General features: G+C 38.9%; 1 protein-coding gene across 1 annotated transcript in view; it reads right to left on the bottom strand.

Moving 5' to 3' along the window:
* The window catches only part of LOC102386534 (CUB and sushi domain-containing protein 1), a 796,348-nt gene that overhangs the window by 31,955 nt on the left and 743,896 nt on the right, over nucleotides 1–20,497 (bottom strand). Inside the window, exons 39-42 of the mRNA XM_006032113.1 lie at nucleotides 17,478–17,655; nucleotides 14,456–14,601; nucleotides 11,595–11,675; nucleotides 11,094–11,207 (exon numbers count right to left, since the gene is read on the bottom strand). Coding sequence (XP_006032175.1) covers nucleotides 11,094–11,207; nucleotides 11,595–11,675; nucleotides 14,456–14,601; nucleotides 17,478–17,655 — 519 coding nt within the window. The remainder of the gene's footprint in view (nucleotides 1–11,093; nucleotides 11,208–11,594; nucleotides 11,676–14,455; nucleotides 14,602–17,477; nucleotides 17,656–20,497) is intronic.

The raw sequence follows: 20,497 nt of genomic DNA, 5'->3' as shown, positions 1-20,497 counted from the left end.
GGGAAAAATAATAAAAATAGTCCTTGCTGGTGTATTTCCAGGAGGTGCAGAGGGATGATTTATGTATTGCATTTTTTATACTAAACTCAGGGTGATATTTCACAAGGCTTGGCTGTTTATACTTCCATATAAGAAATACATAATTTAAAATCTATTCTGATAAAGAAACCAAAAAGCATCTGAAGTATCTTACTAGTAAATCTCCTACTTGTAGTCTCTTCTTCTTTCATCCTACAATAGTAGATTGAAGGACAGACACCATTATGGTATCTGATATAGACATCTGTTGCAAAGATTATTTCTGAACTCCTACTCTGTTCAGTCACATAAACTTCCAGAGCCACAGAGAAAGAAAGCAGCACAGAAGACTGTAGCAAATCACGAAGAAAGGAAGACAGTGAAATGTGGGGTGGAGAAGAAGAGTCCATGGCAAACAGATTTATTGATAAATGGTTACCTTATGTATCACTTCTTTCTCTCATACTGCAACTGCAGATTAAGGAACAGAAAGTAGCTGCATGAAACAGTATCCCTAGGAGGCAAGGATACTTTACTAGCATGACCCTGCTGCAACTAGAGAAGGAATTCTGAGAGTCCTAGCCAATAGGATCCAGAGAAAACAAAAACCCCAGCTTTCTAAGAAAAACTGAGGAAAGAAGACGAGAAAACATCTTCATCCATTTCAAATCACTGAAAGAAGGAAAGGTAAAGTGGTTTGCTCTGAAAAAGTGGTTTGCTCTGAAAAGTGGTTTGCATTGTAATTTCTTCCCTCTCAGGATCAGGCCTGAAAGACTAGAGGCAGAGTGTTTTTTTGGTGAGGAATGTGCCCCCACAGGTAGTTGGGTTTTGCTGTCTTTCATAGATTCTGGTGTGCAGTTTGTGGGTACTGGAGATAGTTGGCAGGTTTTGTGTTTTGAGCTGTAGGAAGTTGGCTTCAGTTCTGGTGATGAGGTTAGGTGCTTGTTTGAATGTACAAACCACTTTTCAGAGCAGGGCCTCTGCACTGCACTTCATCAGCCTCCTAGGTAGTAGGTACAGTAACTCATGGACTCAATATACACAGTGGAGTTCTGGCACACTGCGACCTGCCAGACATCTGACACCCCAGGCACCTCTGCACTTTTACCTGTATTGCTACATCCCCCTTTCCCCCTACCCCCCACCCCAGCCTGTCCCTCCCCCTCTGATGCCTCCACTTCCATTTTCACTGACTGGCTTTCTTGCCTGCATTGCGGGCCAGGCCAGCCTCTGGCTTCTTTACTATTCCTTCCATCCAGGACCAACTGCAAGTACTTCCTCAGCCTGACGAAGGGGTTTTCAACCCTAAAGCTTCTAAAGATACATTTTTTTAAGTACTCCTTTTTTTCATACATATAGACATAAAAACACAAGATAAGCCATCACACACCATGAATAACATCATATGTCAAGCACAATGCAACATCTTTATTTCTAGCTGTCAATTCCTTTATAAAATGACAGGCTCTGTGACAGTTCCCTTTGGGTACTTTTGATGCCGCTGCTGATGCTACTGGTGTTGAGCCAGCTAAGTTATTGCACCTGTTGTCACGTAAAGTGGAGGGCCAGGTGTGAGGCTGTAGGGGAGGAGGACTGCCATGTTGTGCAGAGGCCCCAGCACCAGGAAGGGTGCACCTTAACACACACATAGTGCCACCCACCCACATCACAAGTTTTGCCTGTCAGCAGCTTGGAGTGCAGGGCCCCAAATGACAGACTCCCCAGCGAGACACACACAGCTGGAAGGCTTTGTGGCCTGGCAGGGCCCAGCACTCAATCAGTCCTGCTCTAGGACCCACACACACAGCTGGCAGGCTTTGTGGCCTCAGCCAGAGCTACCACCCCTGAAGCTTTGACCCTCCTGTGTTGTAGCACATAGACATGACAGGAGTTTTGCTTTCAGGAATTTGGGGTGCAGTTCCCCCCCAACCCCTGCACTGATCCTCTTGAAACTTGGCAGGCTTTGTGGCCTCAGCCAGAGCTACCACCCCTGAAGCTTTGACCCTCCTGTGTTGTAGCACATAGACATGACAGGAGTTTTGCTTTCAGGAATTTGGGGTGCAGTTCCCCACAAAACTATGTACTGATCTTCTTGAAACTTGGCAGGTTTTGTGGGCTCAGTAAGAGCTACCATTCATGAAGTTTTTAGCACCCTGTGGTGTAATATACAGCTGTGACATGAGTTTGGCTTTCAAGAATTTGGGGTACAGTTCCTGCCAAACCCCCATACCGATCTTCTTGAAACTTGGCAAGCTTCATGCTCTTAGTGGAGGCTACCATCCCTGCATGTTTCATCCAAATGATACAAAAAACAACAGAGTTATAGATCTTTCATTGATTCCCCCATTATACCCTATGATCGGATCTCTGAGGTGGCTCCGAAGTTTTGGAGCCGCTTCAGCCGGACTGAGGTCGAAACCCGGTCTGAAGCTCCAGATCAGAAGTAGCCGGATCTGAAGCCAGATCATATCGCTGCCAATTCAGACAGCCCTAATGACCATAGTCCTACTTAAACTAGCTTTCAGCAAAAAACTCCCTGTATCTATTGTGAGGCTACCAGTCAGTAGTGACATAACCAGATCAAATGTTGCTCTAATTTGTAGTCATCTGCACAGACCAATCTGTTGAACAGCTGAGTATTAATTTTCCTCACACCCTTTTACAAGTGAATAGTTTTCCAGAACTACAGAATCTTAACATCAAGACAAATTGATTGTTGGCAACATCCTTGTGCAGATTTTTAATCAGGGCTATGGCTTAAGTTGCAGACTTTTGCTGGAATGTCATCAGGACCTGGAGCTTTGCTAGTTTTCAACATCTAAACAATATCTCCCAGAGCAAGTATATAGTTGAACATCTAAGTATATTGTTAGTATATTGTCTAACATATCCAAGTATATTTGTGGTACATCAAACAGCACTAACCAGGAACATTAGACTGAGTATTCAATAAGTTTTTGAAGGGCTCTCACCTGCCCTTTACTGATAGTTGTATTTTATAAGGGCCACACAAAGCATTAATCCTCACATAAAACTGGTATGTGGTAGTCTCCTCAGCATGCTGTTGCAGTTTATCTGTTTGGCATTTTGCCAATTGTCTTACATTTAATGGGCTTGGCCACCCAACTCTGTCTTAATAAATCTCTCTGTAATACTGCAAATGGACATGTGGATTTGGATTTTCATGAAGTTTGTGATGGATTGTCCTCCTTTCTTTCCTGACAGCTTTTGGATAATTTCATCATTTATATCAAAAAACAGTCCTGGTAGCACTTGGTTACCGACCTGATAGTCTCTTCAATGACTTCATACACAGTTGGCACATTTACATGTGCAGGGCTGCTACTGCTCTGCTCTGCCCCCCTGCATGAACCAGGGTGAGCTCCAGGCTCCCCCAGGTTGCTAGTCCAGGAGTTGGCAGGGGGCACAGGGGCAGGTCCCCATGTGCATGGTGCCAGGAGAGCTCTGCTGGCAGCTGTCTCCTGGCTCTGTGCACATCAGGAAGGGTCCTGATGAGCACAGGGCTGGGAGACAGCTGCCACTGAAGCCAGCAAAGCTCTCCTGGCCCCATGCACATTGGGAGACAGAGCTGCCAGTGAGCCCCATTCCCAGCAGCGCTCACCAACAGGAGGCTCACCAGGAGTTGTCCTGCTTCCAGGGCAGCTGCCAGCCAGCTCCCTGTTAGACAGGGATTCCCCACCCAGCTGGGGGCTCACCAAAAGCTGTCCCACTATTAAGGCCACTGCTGGCAAGCCCCCTGCTGGGCAGGGAATTCCCACCCAGCTGGGGGCTCACTGTCAGCTGCCCCAGGAATAGGACAGGTCCTGGCCAGCCCCCTGCCAGGTGGAGAATCCTCAACTTGTCTCAATTTGTGGGACTGATGCCAGCAAGCCCCTGGCTGAGCAGGGAAGCAAAGAGCTCCCCAGTCCCAGCACTGCATGGCTCTTGGCTCAGGGGAAAACAGAGTGACCCTGTCCCTGTGCTGATCGGCTCCCAGGACAGGGGAGGTAAGGGCACTAGCTAGCTGCACAGTAGACTAATTTACTGCACAGTAAATGCCACGCATGTGTAGAGAGTGACGCATTACTGTGCAGTAGATTAGTCTATTGTGCATTAAAGAGTGTCGTGTAGACATGCCCGATTTTCTAGACATTACTTCACCTGTTCACAGTTCAGTCAATCCATATTCAGTCTTTGTGTAAACTTAACCTTAATGTTGTGGCTTTTTAGCTGAATTTTCAGTTAGCTTTCAAGAAATAAGGTTATTTTATAAAATGTCATATCTATAGTACAATATTATTTAATAAATAAATATTCTTGATTAATAGGAATAACCACTATAGTGCTATACTAATTATGTTAAGACACAACAGGGTTATAAGGAACACTACACAATTCCATTTTTCCTGTTCAGTATAATATCTCATCTTGAGTATAATCTTTTAAAATTAGTATGCTCCTCCAGAGATGTAGTTACATTGAGGGTCTCTATGAAGGGTGAGGGACTGAATAGTGTACTTCCAATATATCCAAGTATTTATGTTGTAATTATCACCATAATTTAGAGTGCCCTAGAGATGTTAACATATTGCCCAACTCCGCTGTACACAAGATAGGTATTGTGCATGTCAGGGAGCTAGTGTAAACCTTATTAAAGATATCCAGATCCTACAGGGAAAAAGAAATAGTTTTTACAGTATGGCTTTGCTTCTTTCTCTTCTTTAGTTATGGCTCTCCTCTCCTCCATATATTTTCCTTCTGTTCCTTTCCATCTAGCTTTTTCTGAGTACTGTTTTTTGTTCATCTGTCAAACACTCTTGTACAACACATGCAGGTGTGCTAAGAAATTATTAGAAAGTTGAATTCAACTGATCTTCAACTATAAAAACCTACTCATTAACAAGCAATGATAATACATTGTTTCAGAATATATATATCTATATCTATATCATTAGATTTGAGACAGTGTACACCAAAGTGAAAAGTGGCATGTCAAAACAAAGAGTAGTGATAATGAAGAAAAGGGATGACTGAATCACTTACCAGAAGAAGCACCAAGAAAGGAAGTTGTGCTAGGTGTTGGGTTTTTTTAATGTACCAGAAAAAAATCAGGTCTTATGTTAGACCTAGAAGCATTCCCATTAAGTAGAACATCAGTCTACTAGATATGAGTTTTATTTACATATGTTAATTGACTTCTTTTTTTATCAAGAAATGAGGAAGATTATTATGAATGTAGTAATATATCCATAAATGGAAACTAGAAGCTAAGAGCAGCAGTTAAACTAATAAAACCTATACTAAAATTGATTAAAAAAAACAGAATGAGCAACAGAAAGAAGTTATCCTTATGGATCGTTGGTTTAGTTCCTTCATGTGCTGTTCCTGAGTGCATACTGATGTTATAGACATTAATTCTGATTACACACACTGAAATTCTGCACTAAAATTGCAACAAGCAGATATGCTAGATGCTCTTCAAAAGTAGCATTGCTTTAAGATCCTGAATTTACTACTCTGGTGCTGTAAATTCTTTTATAGTCTAGACAGTCAATCACAGATGTACTATATAGTATAACCTCATAACTCCGGCATGCTTGGGACTGAGCACCTGTCGGAAATGTGAAAATTCCCTTTTTTAGAAACCGGAGTGGCGGCTGGTCGTGGAGCAGGGGGAGGGGGATAGCGGTGGCTGGTCCTGGAGCAGCAGTCGCACATGGAGTGGGGTGGTGGATGGAATTAGCATCCGCTGCATACAAGCTTCCCTCGCTGTGTCCAGGGGCAGGGGGCAGGGAGGAGCTGCAGTCAGTCCTGGAGAAGTGGCTGCATGCAGAGCGGTGACGCTGGGGGGTGAATGGCAGCAGAAGCCGCCACATACAAGCTTCCCCATCCCCATCCAGAGGAGCAGAGGGGGAAGCTTAAAAAGTGATGGATTTTCAAGAATTCTGGATTTTCAAGATCTGGATTTATGAGATTATACTGTATTTACTTATATACCACATGAACCTTTTCCACAAAAATCAGCTCCAAAATTTCGCTGTCTGTCTTAATTAGGGAAGCTGATTTCCATGCTTTGATTCTGATGAAGAAAGAATGGAAGCATAAAGGCACTACTATAAGGCACAAGTGTAGGCTAGGGCTCAGGAAAAAAGTTTTTTTCTCTACATTCTGCCTTCCAACTTGGTATGTAGCTTATTTGTGGGGCATGTGGCATGCAAGAAAATACAGAATTAGGGCCTTGTTACATGTTCATTTTAGACAGCTCCTGGATCTTTGAACCCCTGGACTGTCCACACATGAACACGTGAAAAATGTAAGCACTCTAGCTGACATAAAGTTTTGCCATTCCAGCCTAGGAGTATCTCTGATCCATGTTATTATCCAATTTATGTTACACTAATGTGTAGCCACTCTAAACTACACATTAGTGTGAACACCCCACTTGCCCCTCTCCTCCACTGGCCCAGATTGGGTCCACTGCCCCTCCACCCTCCCCAGCACAGCAGATCCCCACTCACTGCCTCCCACCCACTCCCACACTTATCTGTGGCTGCCTGCACTATCTGTTCTGGAGAAAAGCAACAGCCCAGTGGCAGTAGCTGGACACGAAAGTTAACCCTTTCAAGCCAGTTTCCCCAAAACAAATAACACAGGCAGCTACAAGTAAATAGGTGGGGGAGATGGGGGAACCCAATGGGCGGGAGGGGGCAGGGGGTTGCCCCTTGCAGTCCTCCAGGCCCCTGCTGGACTAATGTGTGACAGCTCCAAACTTGAGCTAGCACCAACACCAAGCAACATTTGTGTTATGTGTAATGTGTAACAAGGCCTTTGGAAGCTCCTTATTTGAACATATATTTTGGAGCAAGATCCAAATGGATGATCACATAAAAAGTTAACAAAAGTTATCTTTTAATATTCCTCAGTGACCATTTCCAGGTTTTCTGGGATAGCAATATTTCACACTCATGTTTTGTCCAAGAAAACTCTATTTATGTTCCTTAACATGTAAGGTAAGTAAAAACAAGACTTTTAAATTATCTTCTGGGATTATGTGTTATTTAAAGTGGGGGCAAAAAAGAAGTTGAGTCTATTGATTCAGAGAGACCACATCTCCTTTTGATGTACCTGGTATAGTCTTTGCCTAGTAATCATTGCAATGTGAGCAGTGGAAATGGATGGGACATACAGAAAATAAAGTCTTTAAAAGAACATTTGATGTTAAAAATGGGTAAGTTAAGTTAAATTTTATATTGATATTTTTTCCAGTAACTGTTTATGAAAACTAAAAAAAAATCATGAAACAGCTATTTAATGTAGGAAGCACATTGTCTGAAGAGAGAAATCTTTCACCTTTCATATTTATCAGAGAGATGAGTATCTGTGTCAGTCTGAAGTTAGGTAAGGGTGACACCTTAGAGACTTCCTAATCCAGACAGACATGAGTTTTTGCAGAGAATAACCTACTATGTCAGATGCTTAAGTGGATATTATTAAAAAAAGAATAAGTATGTTTGGCCAAAAGTGTATAGCACAGGCCCCCCAATTTTCTGTCTAGCCCACTTCAGCCTCCCTCCTTGCCCCCATCAGGAAGAGGCTGGCATCACCCTTGGCTTCAGGACTGAACTCATAGCCTAAGTGAAATCAATGGGAATATTGACACTGATTTAGCTGGACTGGGATTTCATTGTCCTTTTTTTTTTAAATCATGCTTTGTTTGTTACTCTTCAAAACTTTGCTCTATTCTTATGTCCTAAACCCTCACAGACTTTCTCTTCCTTCAACTGCCTCCTGTAAATCAATTGGAACAAGCAATCCCTTCTTTTTATTATCAATATCCACAGTGTTTTCTCTCTCCTGGACTGCTTCCTTCTTTTTTCATTTGTATGTGTTTGGCTTATCTTATTCAGATTGGAAGGATTTCAGAATAAAATAAGATCTTTTCTTCTAAATGGTTGTTAAATTTATGGTGCTCTATATATTTTTTTTGAAGATGAAATAAAAAGGAAAACAAATTATAGTCTCAAGTTATAATCCAAAATAATTTAGTGTTACTTCAATTAATGTTCAAAAAGTATGCATTTTAATGGTAGTGGCATGCCTATTTACTATTTAACTATAACACCACTACATTTTCACTTATTCCCTCCTACTTTTTTTAAACCTATTGCTTTCCTCATATTTTTTGTAATACTGTTGTCAAAAGCAATTCCCACTTATAGTACCAAATATTAAAATGCTTTCTGGCTTTATTACAGTTAAGCTGACCTTTTGCCATAGTAGCAATCCTAAGTAAAACTGAGAAGGAAATGTCTTTTTTTTTTTAATCTAGTGAAACTTTTTGAGCTATTTCCTTTTTCATCTTTGTTTTTAATCAACAAACAAAACACAAAAATCTCATCCAGTTAACCAGCCAACCAAAGCCAGTCTCTACCTGCCTTATTTAGTCAAGAATTTTTTTCCTGGGCCAGATAATCTATACTTTAAAAAGTTCAACTGAAACTGGTATGTTGTGATTAAAAGTTTTAGTTTTGACAAGTAAGAATTTTCTGGAAAAGATGAAAAAGAAAAAACATTTAAAAAAAATGTCCAAACAAGCTCTAATCTCAAATTCATAAATGCACAAAAGATTCTAGAGACAATAGTGCAAGCCTTTGTCCTCACAGATGTATCTTTCTCTGTCTTATATAAAAAACTACCTCTATAACAGATTGCTTTGATTGCTTGAACAATAGTAAGTACTCTATACATTTAATTATTCAAATATTTTTATCTAGAAATGAAACCCCAAGCCTCATTTGCTTAATTTAATGAGAAACTGATAATAATCAATAAGGATGGAAATAGTCATGCTTTAAAAGCCATAATAATTAAAGGTAACTTTGAAAAGCAATATGCAATGACATGAGGACAGAAAGGAAAATATTGAATTTATGCAGATTGTAGGGGAAAACGATGAACTACATATTCTGTGAGGTTCTTGTACAGGGTCTCAAAGGATTACAAAGAAACAACGGGTGTTGCTAGGATCAAAGAAAAGCACTAGATTCTACAACTTGTACAAGACTTGTTGGAAATCAGCTCATCCCGTGTCTAACAGATGGCTAATCATTATCAGCTTCTAAAAGCTCTGTATACAATAATTCACCAGTTCATTTTGGAGACACTTGTGTTTTATTTACACTTTAATCAAAATGGCAAAAAGTTAAGATGCTGCTGTTATTGTAAACTCTAAGCTAGATTCACCATGCTAATACTACATATTCACTGGCAAAGCTAGCAATGACCAACCAGCTCAATGGAAATGCAAAGCAGCATAAAACTTTAGTTCATGGTGTTTTTATAAAAAAAAGAAGTGATATAAGACATCAGACGTTCAACAATGAAAAGTTCACCCTGCTCACAAAGCCACAACTGTTAGCTTAAATAAGCAGGTGTCCCTATTTTCTACTACCAGGTTCATAGGTTTGTATATTGCAGAAACACTTTGCATGAGATTCTCTCTTTTGCTAAGGACACTTTGAGCTGCATTAAGCAACATAAAATAAAGAGAGGGAAGCTGTGTGAGCAGCAAGGGGGTTTGCTCTTTGACTTTTGTTCAAGCTAGAGTGTCTGGGCTAATTGGCACTATCATTCAGCAGAGCTAATTAGCCTCATTAAGTGCCATTTGGGGGCAACAATACTGTTTCCTGCATATGAAACAACTACCTATATCTGTCCTGTGTGCTTCAGGGCACAACCTCTGGGTACAGTAAGTTTACCACATGCACACACAGGTTTCCAGTGGTGCAATTTAAAATTACAGAGTTCTGATAATCTTTTCATAATTAAATGCTGCAGCTAATATATTGTGAAAGACTAGATTTTTTACTTCTCTCCACGTTTCCTCAAACTAAAGTTCTTATTTGAAATTTCAGGGACAGCATTTTTAGTGCTTAAGCCCCTTTTCATAAATCTGGTGGAAATCAAGGAAATAATTTTAACTATTATGGTTTAGATTTTCTTATTCTTTTTTGCTTCAGCATTTTGTAACTTTTTGTCATACAATACTTAATAAGCATAAACATAGTCTTAAAAAATCTTCAAGAATTTAATTTAGAGATGTTTCTCCCATGAAATCAAAGTGGTTGGTCCTCACATTTTAATGATATTTGCATTTGCTTTTCTGTGAATATAGAAGTAGAGATAGGACATATGGATACACTTTATTTACATAAAAGCAATGCACATTTTTTAAATCCTTAAATTTTAAATACATTAAACATTTATATGGAATGTGAATAATCAGTAAGAAGCTTTTCAGTGTTTCTTTGTGAATGCTTAAACTCACCATATATATAAATAAAGGCATATTTTTAAATGTTTTCAAATGTCTTATGGCATTTGGGGAAATGGTAAAGTATGTGCCTGTGTGCAAAAAATGGGTATGTATAAGTCACTTTTCCTTCTTTTTTCTAGATTTGTGTCAGGTACATCATATTTAGAAATGTGTACATTGCATTTTAATTCCATCCAATTTCTTAGGGTTCCAGTTTTATACTGTTGTTGTTGTTATGCTTAAATTAGTATGGACAGGCTTGTTGGTAAGCAGACAGAATTCAGTTACTGATGGAAAATATTTTATACAAATCCAATGATAAACAGTTCTTTTTTTGTTTTGCTATGAATGTTTAATTTAAACATGTACTTAAATGAATACATGAGAACAAAGGATTTTTTCCCTTTTAGGATTAAACATTTTTGGTTATTTTAATGATACAATAATTACATTTAGTGAGTGCAGACACATACAATAAGAAAGAGATAGATACCGAACACTTTTGAAAATAAGCCCAGTTCCATTTGGATTCCTTAATATTGACTTATGTGCCTGACTTTAGGAACTAAAGTATGAGAAGGTTGAAATTTCATTTGTAGATCAGGAAATACCTGGAAATATTTTTTTTTCATTAAACCATGATGGAAAGCCAATAAAAAATAAGATGATCCCAAAACATGATGTTGTTTTACATAAAGAAAGAGAAAAAAAAAAGAATGCTCAAGGTAATTTAAATATGTAACTACAGAGATAAACTTACCTTCACAGAAAGGGGGTGAGCCCTCAAACTGCAATTGTGCATTCAGTTTGCAGGTCAATATGTCATTTCCAACCAAAGTGAAACCAGGATGGCACTTGTATTTGGCAAAGTCTCCTAAAAAGTTTCAGTAACAAAGACTTTCCTGAATACTTCTGTATTTTACATTATCTTTTATCATCTGATAATTATGCTACTTCCTTTCAAATGCATTTTTATAGAAGAAAAGAAAAAAGAATGTAGTAATTAATAGGGAAGTTAATATTAAAAATAGATAAACAAAAAATTATCTTATACTCTGCTGGGAAGATGGAGAAGCAAAGCAAAGAAAGATGTTCCCATTAAACTGGCATATTTGGCTCAAGTAAAAAAGAAAACTACCAGCATGAGGATGCCACAGAAAAATAGTCAGAATAAGGATGAGCTGTTGTAGTAGTTTAACTATATTTTAAATAAAGAATGAACAAAGCTCCTGTGCATGAAAAAATAAGAAGTTGCTCTGACCTATTTCAAAATCCTCGTCTTCTGTAAATAAATCAGCATGTGGAACTATTGGAGGAGGCTGGCACTTCTTAAGTTGATATGCTACAAAATAAAATGTAAGTACCAATACATACCATTAAATACTGATAAGATTTAATATATTGAAATAGTTCCAATTATTCAATAGGTCCATAATCATACAATTGTCTGTACATAGACATCTGTGCTACCATAGGCCCTTGGCACAGGGTTATATTTATGGCATGCTTAATGCATTAATCATGTCATAAATAGGAACGATGCCACATGTTCAACCAATTTTTGGTGCCATAAAGTGGTAAATATTCTACAAAAAATGTGAAACATCTTTGTGGCTAGTTTGTACGGCATCATAAATGGAACATGCAACATGCCCTCATCAGCTAACTGTCAGCCTCACCACTGATACTGAGGTCAGAGTCATGACAGCTCTGGTCCTGATGCTGCAAATTGGCTGCCGGGCAAGCCGGTTGAAAGGTTCCTGGAGGAGCTGACACCCCCTCCTCCCCCGCTCCCCACACAGGAGCCTCTCCTGCATTGCTCTGATAGAAGCTGTGGAGAAAGACAGTCAATGTGCCAAATCAGCCTCCCCCCTCAAGGAAAGTTCAAAACTGCTCACTTTCAGTCCTACACATGATGCTTTGGGCTGCAGCTCTGCAGTTGCCATGTGGGAAGAGCCAACTGTCTCCCCTCCCTGTGGCACTTACTTACAGCTTCCAGCAGGGCTTCCACTGCTCAGCTTTTAACTTACCTGTGCAGGTGGAACCTGGGATCCTGAACCTGGGCTTCAATTTACTGGCAGGTAGAAAAAGGTATCATTTGAATCCAAAAATCATGCATATGTGGCATGGCACAAGGTGCAAATGCTGGGATCAAGGATCAGATCCCAAGGCATCATTAAATTAATGTGTGCCTGGGGCCATATAGTGGTACACTGACTTTGAGACAGACAATTGTGGATTTGGGATCTAATTTTCAAAATTAAACATGGTAACTGAAGCATTATTGGCATTTATAAAGCAATGTTTAAAATACTTGTTATGGATATAAACATATACATACAATACAAATTAAATAATCAAATCCATCTGTAGTTTAAATGAACCTTGAGTAACTAAGAGGAAGTTTATACACTCCCCTACTGATTCAATTTTGTTCAGTGCACACCAAAGCCTGGAAATAAAGAAATGTAAGATGGTTTAACGTAACCATGAACACATGTGCAAGCCTTATCTCAGGTAGGTTTGTTGGCATGCATTCAAAGTGACAACAATATGGTCATGCAGCCTAGTATGTGGATTTCAGCGGTTTTCCTGAGGTAATCCCAAAGGAAGGGTTAGACATAAGCTAAGAATCAATCTGACTTAATAGATATTTAACTCTAACAGAAAACAAAGTCAAATAAGTGTAGAATTTGTTTGTTTGTTTATATGCTTGGTTGTTTGTCATGGCTTCCTCTCCAGATCTTCAGATTTGTTGAGGTTTGTGTAATCTCTTATATTTTAGGTGAATTCTAGGTTAAATCCTAGACATATGTCTGCTAACCAACGTTTCTTGTTGTGCAGTTCCATTGGAAAAGTTAATACTACTACAATTACTAGCATGTTTTCAAGTCTGGACATGTACTTTGTTTTTATTTCTACTAACCATTTACTACTTGATTGTCTCTCATAACCAAAGATGTATTAGCTCCAAAATGAAGATGTGATGTCAGTATGGAACAAGAGAGCACATATTGTATAAATCTCTCTTCTTCCACAGAAACCAGGCTTGGTTAAGAACACAGATGCTCCCTGCATCTTCCAAATCCCCTCCCCACTTGCCAAGTTACAGAAGTTAAGAACAAACAAACAAAACATATTGTTCATTAGTTCTCATCTCCAGCTCTCTATAGCAGATGTAAATTACTGCCTGTAACTGTATTTTTGCAGACACTGAACAGGGAAAAAGATGGGCTATAATCCACAAACAAAGAGCTGCTAAAGAAGGGGAAAACAGGTGCATAAAAGAATCCTATTTCTGACTAGGTTTGTGCTTCTGGTGGAAAAACTTACCGAGTGTGGCATATATAGACATTTGAATGCTGAGGCCCTAAAGTGTGGGGAGCTTGCATTGCTGACACTGTGCAGACAGAGGGGGCTCCTTTGCACACATCTCAGCATGCTCTGAAAGCTCCCTTAAGTCTGTCTAGACACATGTGGCAGAAGTGCATAGGGCATCCCTGATGTATTGTGCTTCTGCTGGAGCATCATAATCCAGCAACTGACATACTGTCTTCTGGAAAGGGGGAGGAGGGGATGCTGGATGACTATATTCTCTTTTGAGAGAGCCACAGCATGAACAGACATTCACTCTCTCAGGAGAAATTCTCCTGGGATTGATTTAACCATGGTTATTCCCAGGTGATTTTTTTTTTCTGGAGCAGCCATTTTTATTCTGGGAGAAAAAGCCTGAACATATGTACACTTATAGTTTCTCCTGAGAGAACAGCAACTCTCCCAGGAGAAACTGAATATCTGTATGAGGCCCTGGTTTCACATAAATAAGACAAGTCTTTCATAAGAGATAAGTCAAAATTGACCTTAAAATAATAACAATAAAAATAATTATTGAGATTTTTTTTCCTGAAAATACGAGACCAATTCACTACAGATTTGACAAAATGATCATGAAAATCTGTAATGTTCAATTAAAATAGCAGGCCATAAAAACTAATACATTTATCTTAAGATCAGCAAGGGCACAAGTAGTTAAGGAATAACTGAAAAAGAAAGAAAGAAAGAACATACATATACTTTGATTCCCAGAAGAAAAGTAAACTATAGAATATTGAACAAACTGACCATGAAAATTGAGGACAAAGAATCCTCCAGTTGAAAAGTCACTATGAAATTTGAGAAGGGCCTGGTTGGTTGAGCTGTAAGCTGTTTCAAGAGCTGTATTGCCACTGAAAACTCCCAGCTGAGGTGAATTCTGGTCAGGACCATCCCTAGGGACCAAAGTAAAGAAATCAGTCAGTGAAAACCTACAATTAAGGTTAAATTAGCAATCTATTTTCTCCTGACAGCAGACTAAATCTTTGAGAAAGCAGGTTAATTCTAACTATTGTACTTGAGGTTACTTCATTTATATTCAAGACTATGAAGGCAATGTTGAACATTCTTTCTAACGTCAAAGCCTGATCTTTGTAGAGAAGGTTAGGGAAATTGTATAGCAGATTTTATATTAGTTCAGGCAGGTTATTTGCTGGCTTCTTTTAGAGCAGCTGGGCCTTTCTACACCCATCATGTTTCTGAATGTCTTTTATATAAGTCTTTTGTATTTCAGTAAAATATGAACCTTTAAGTAAATCAGGGAAATTATTTCAGTCTCCTTTATTCCCAGTAACTTTTATTATTAAGGGCATTTTTACAATTTTTAAAAAATGTTTTTGTGCCAAACTAGTTACCCATGTAAATAGTTCTACTGAAGTCAAAGGAGTAAGCATGTGTAGGATGACATAATTTTAATTCATTCTATTCATTGTGGATTTGTGTTAAGAAAGAAGAATAAGAGGTCTTTACTTCACAACAGCAAAAGAGGTGCTCATAGAGACATACTCATATGCAGCTAATTTCACTTTGAATATCATCATATAAACACATTTCAGATAAAACACTATTCCAAAATAAAAGCAGCTAATTGCTATCACTGAAGAATTTCCAAGCTGTGTAAGTCTATTTTTGTGAAACTGTTGTATGCTAGAACTACTGAATCTATGATGAATTAAGCTTTTGTGATATGTACTTTAGTACACTAGAGATTAAGCAAAGATTTCCAGCAATCACTTAGCTTCTGACCTTCTGCTCTCTTTAGATCAAAAGGATATTTCCTCACTTCAGTCTGTGATGAGTTCAGTCCTACTTCTCACACATGAAAAGCCAATAAATTAATTTATTTCTTTTCTATTTCAAACTTATAAAGTAAGCTTTCTGATCATAATCAGGTCATTCAATATAGCCACAAACTACTTAAAGATATACAAGTATCGAAAAGATTTTATGTATAGAACTATCATTTGCAAAGTGAGTTTCCTGCACTTACCACTATACCACTGAAATACTTATTTTATCCTCTAATGGGAGCATGTATTTCCTCTCTGGCATTAGTGACAAAAATAAACTAATAATTAACAGTAACAGGGTGCTGAGATTTTCCCTTTTATTTCTCTTACCAGTGAATTACAGTATCATTTTCAAAGTAATGTATATTCAATGTGACCTCTGCATTTTAATTAATGGTTTAATCTTAAAAGGTAAAAACAATGTTACTACAGGTCTGCAAGATATGGGAATATATATATTCATGCATGCATATATACATACATACATACATACATGTATATATGTATGTGTATAGCATATGTTATTGTTTTATTTTATAATATTTAGACAATGCATATGGGGAACTACTATTCCTAAGCAGTTGGACTTACCTGTCAGTTACTGTCCTGCACATGGTCTTAGTATGAATGTAGTGACAGTTATAATTTAAAGATGCTCCCTAATTTAGAAGAGTTGCTAAGCAAGAGGTGGTTCCTTACTTAAAAGCTAACTACCTAGTTACTCACTTAGCAAGAAAGACAAAGAGTCTTCAGATACTGCATAATGCTCCACAAATTAAAGTGTGTTGCTCTTCTAATTTACATATACCTCTGTTGATTGAACCCAGTGATCACTATACTAACCAGGTTGTTTTAAACTTGATCATATGTATTCATATAAAGTTTTCTCATGTATAATGTAATATAATATAAAATATTACTTTTGTATTTCAATATATACTTTCAAATATGGTATATTTTAACAACATTATCACAGTTCCACTAACAGTCTATCCTAGCTGAAGACAACAGTGCCTTCAGTGTTTTCAATGATACAATATAGGGTGGCATGTCTCTGTAGAAACAGGTCTCTATGGAGCCAAGGGGAAAAGGACCTGTTCAATAAGGATGGAAATGTAAAGGTTTTCCTTCATAAGCCATACAATTTTTTTAGACCTTTCTAATACTTTTAATTGTTTATGTACTATCTGTGAAGAGGAATTTACTCTCTGGTTACAGGCAATCACACTTGGTAGGTACACTGTGTATTTTGATCCTCTAAAAGACTTCTCTTCAAAAACATGTACATTTAAATGTCAATATATATATCCAAACAGACAGGTTTAAAAATGGAGGCATTTCTAGGATTTTGCATTTGGGTTAATAAATAATTTTCTATGGGAGAAGATCATTTGCCTAAGCACTATCTTGCTCTTTAAATTTAAATTTAAATTTTCAAAGAGGATATAATGTGATATATTTTAGATTTGCACTGATCATTATAGCAACAGATTTAGCATTGTATATAATAGTGTACATATAGGTAACTCAATTAAACATACACAGACTATCTCATCTGTTTTACCAGAACTGCCTCACATAGAAAATACCACCATTTAAAGGTACAGTAAGCTGGGTGGCATTTCTCAACCTATTCTAAGCAAAACACTGCTGCTTAATAGAACCTTTGTTTTTTTCTAACTTTCTACAATTCAAATTGGAGTTCATATACAAGCTTTTGCTAACTGGGCTTAAGTATATAGATATTTTTTAAAAAGCAAGTCTTATAGATAAGATTATGTCAATAAAATTAGTTATGTTGAACTTGTTCTATGCATTTACTGTTCACCTATATTCTATCTCTTGTTAAATTTACTCTTAATCATGCTATTTCTCTGGAACTGATATTGCTCTGTATGTAACAATACCAACTCATAGGAATAGACATAGAGTCAAAGTTAAATCAAACAGAAACCAATCATTTGCGTTAAAAGGTCACATACCAAACTGCTATATAGTCATTCACTGGTTCAGTTTGGAGTAAGGTGAAGTTGATATAAATTCCATGACCCTGAGGCACAGAAATAAGCCATGTACAGTCCTTTGAATTTGGATATTCATCTGGAAATCCTGGGGAATAAACTGTACCATTCTGAGAGGTTACATTATAGCCACAAGGAGCTGAAAAGAAAATAAATGACAAATTAAAAGGAGGAATATATTTACTGCTTAAATACTTATAGCAAAATGCCCCAACATTTTAGTAGCTCTGCAGGACAAATTAATCTAGGTCTTCAAGAGAACAATTTTCCTTGGTTGGTTGTCTCTCAGTGATAAGAGGATTTATTCCTAAGAAATAACTTACTCCTGATGAATTTCAGATTATATTGCTTAAAACCCCTCAGAATCTGTTCAAAATATTGCTTTTGTACAACTGTTCTGAAATGAAGTTATTATTCATTAAACGTAGTCTTTTCCCCTGTTTTATTTTATGTAGGAATTAAAAAAAAATTCTGAAACTGAACCCTAACTAGAACTGGTACAAAATTCCAAAAATAGCTTTAGCACTGACTATAAGCACAAATGTCAAAACATTTATCTCAGTTCTCCACCATGTTTAATGATACTTTAAATTGCAGTTTGTGGATTGATTATTCTTTTTTGACAAGTGCAATTAAGATCGACATAGGCATAAATTAGCATATACTTGCATAATGACATTCTGGGACAATTTTGTAGCTTGGACATGAAGCTGACATTATTTAAAGGTGACTAATATTTAAGGAGGTATCATCTTATGTACCAAAAATCAATTATTATGGACTGAAGTGGGGAAATGCTTAAATAGGTAGCCAGGAGTATCAAGTATCAACAAGGTAAATATTTAGCCTTAGTTGGCTACATTTTATTTTGTGCTGTGTACATGTGTATCAAAGAAAGAAGTTTTCCATATATCTCTGCACACTACATCTACCCATTCACTCTTCCCAGTGTCCTTGGATATCCTGAGATTTAATACCACACCCTCCAGCCAAATTTTATGTACATGTCCTTCCTAAGTCAAACCTATTCTGTACGTTTGGTGTTGGTGGGACAAATAAAATGAGGGAAATTAATGGATTATAAGTGTTATGCTATTAGGAGAGTTTGTGGGTTTGTGAAGGGTAATCCCTTGTGTGGTTCTTCTACATTTTTTCACATGCCACTCAACATGTAGGTCACAGGTGGTCAACTTGTGGCATGTGCAGCCTCTGTGTGGGGCATGTGTCAGACTGGAGAGAGGACAGGCAGGACAGTGATAGACAGGGCAGGCAGTGGAAAGCAGATCAGGAAATGAGGAGGGAAGCACAGGGTAGGAAGCAGAAAGCAGAGCAGCAACTTGGTCAGGGAGTATGGTGCTGGGAGCGAAAAGGTGAACACCAGACTGAGTAAGGGAAAGGGATTAGAGTGGCACTCAGGGAGGATGCATCCCTGCCAAAAATGTTGGCCCCCACTGATGGAAGTCATGTGTAGCAGGAACTGAACTGATGTAGCTGTTGTTAACATAGAGTGTAATAGTAGTGAAATGTAACCATGTTAGTCTTGTCCTGTAAGTAGCTTGAACACTCCATTTTATATTCTTTTGCTTGACATAAGTGAATGAACTCTGTATGCCCTTTTTGAATGAGTGTATGTGAAACGGTGAATGGTGAGAGAATGGCATAGAAACAGGAGAAAAAGATTTAACTGTTTATGCAAGGAACAAGGTGCCAAATGTAAGTTACCAGTCAGTAAACTAATTAATGGGTGGCTAAAGAATCCCTTTGAGGCCTAGGGCGCAAAGGAGATAATGGTGGGCATTAAACTAGCTTTGCTGGGGGAAGGGGCCTCTCTGAGTGGAGAGGCTGCTTCACCAGCATGCAGGGTGACAAGAGAAAGGAATGCCCAGGTAAGCAACAATGTCCTGGGAGTAGGGGGCCTCAACTGTCCTGTGAGTTGGGGGGAGGCGTGTGTACCCTCAAGGGACCTCAAGTGCCTCTACACTAATGCTCGTAGTATGGGGAACAAGCAGGAGGAACTGTGCCTCCTGATTGCGAGTAAGAATCCAGACTTAGTAGGGCTCACAGAAACCTGGTGGGACCCCACCATGACTGGGCAGTGAGCATTTGGGGATACACCCTATATAGAAGTGACAAGACAGAGAGGAAAGGTGGGGGGGGTCACGCTTTATGTCAAAGAGCACCTCACAACATCAAGGATTAGCTTCAGATTAGAGGAGCAGCTGGAGTACTGCATCCAGTTTTGGGCCCCACAATTCAAAAAGGATGTGGAGAAGCCTGAGAGAGTCCAGAGGAGAGCCACGTGCATGATCAGAGGTCAGGAAACAGAACTTGTCTATGAAATCTATGAGGGTCGGGTGGAGACACTGTGGGTCAAACTACAAGGGGGGCATGGTGAAAGGGGGTGTCTACTACAGACCACCCAACCAGGGGGAAGAGCTGGACCAGGACTTCTCTGGTCAGCTTATGGAGGTGGTTAGGTCAAGGAATGTTATTGTAATGGGTGACCTAAACTACGCAGACATTTGCTGAGAGGAGCAGACAGCCAGGTCTGATTGCTCACATAGGTTCCTGGCTGTATTACAGGACCTTCACCTTATCCAGGAGGTGCACAGCCCCACTAGGTTGATTGCCTTGCTGGACCTGGTTCTGGCCACTGGGGATAACCTGGTGAGGGGACTGCAGGTCTTTGACTACCTGGGCAATAGCGATTATCACCTGCTGGAATTCACTATCCAATGCAGGGTGTCAAGGGCTTACAGGAAGACTAAAGCCCATGACTTCAGAAGGACCAACTTCAATGAGCTTTGGAGATTAATTGGGGAGGCACTGAGGGCCCAGAAGGTAGAGGAGATGGGAGTCCATGAGGGGTGGTTGTACCTTAAGGGAACAATCCTCCAGGGCCAAAGGGTAACAGTCCCTGAGAAGCAAGCTGGGTAAGAGTGCTCAGAAACCTCCTTGGCACAGCAAGGGCATTCAGGAAT

Source organism: Alligator sinensis, unplaced genomic scaffold, assembly GCF_000455745.1.
Source record: "Alligator sinensis unplaced genomic scaffold, ASM45574v1 scaffold72_1, whole genome shotgun sequence".
NCBI classification, from domain to species: Eukaryota; Metazoa; Chordata; order Crocodylia; family Alligatoridae; genus Alligator; species Alligator sinensis.
The sequence above is the reverse complement of the archived record's forward strand: the minus strand, read 5'-3'. Positions and strand labels throughout refer to the sequence as shown.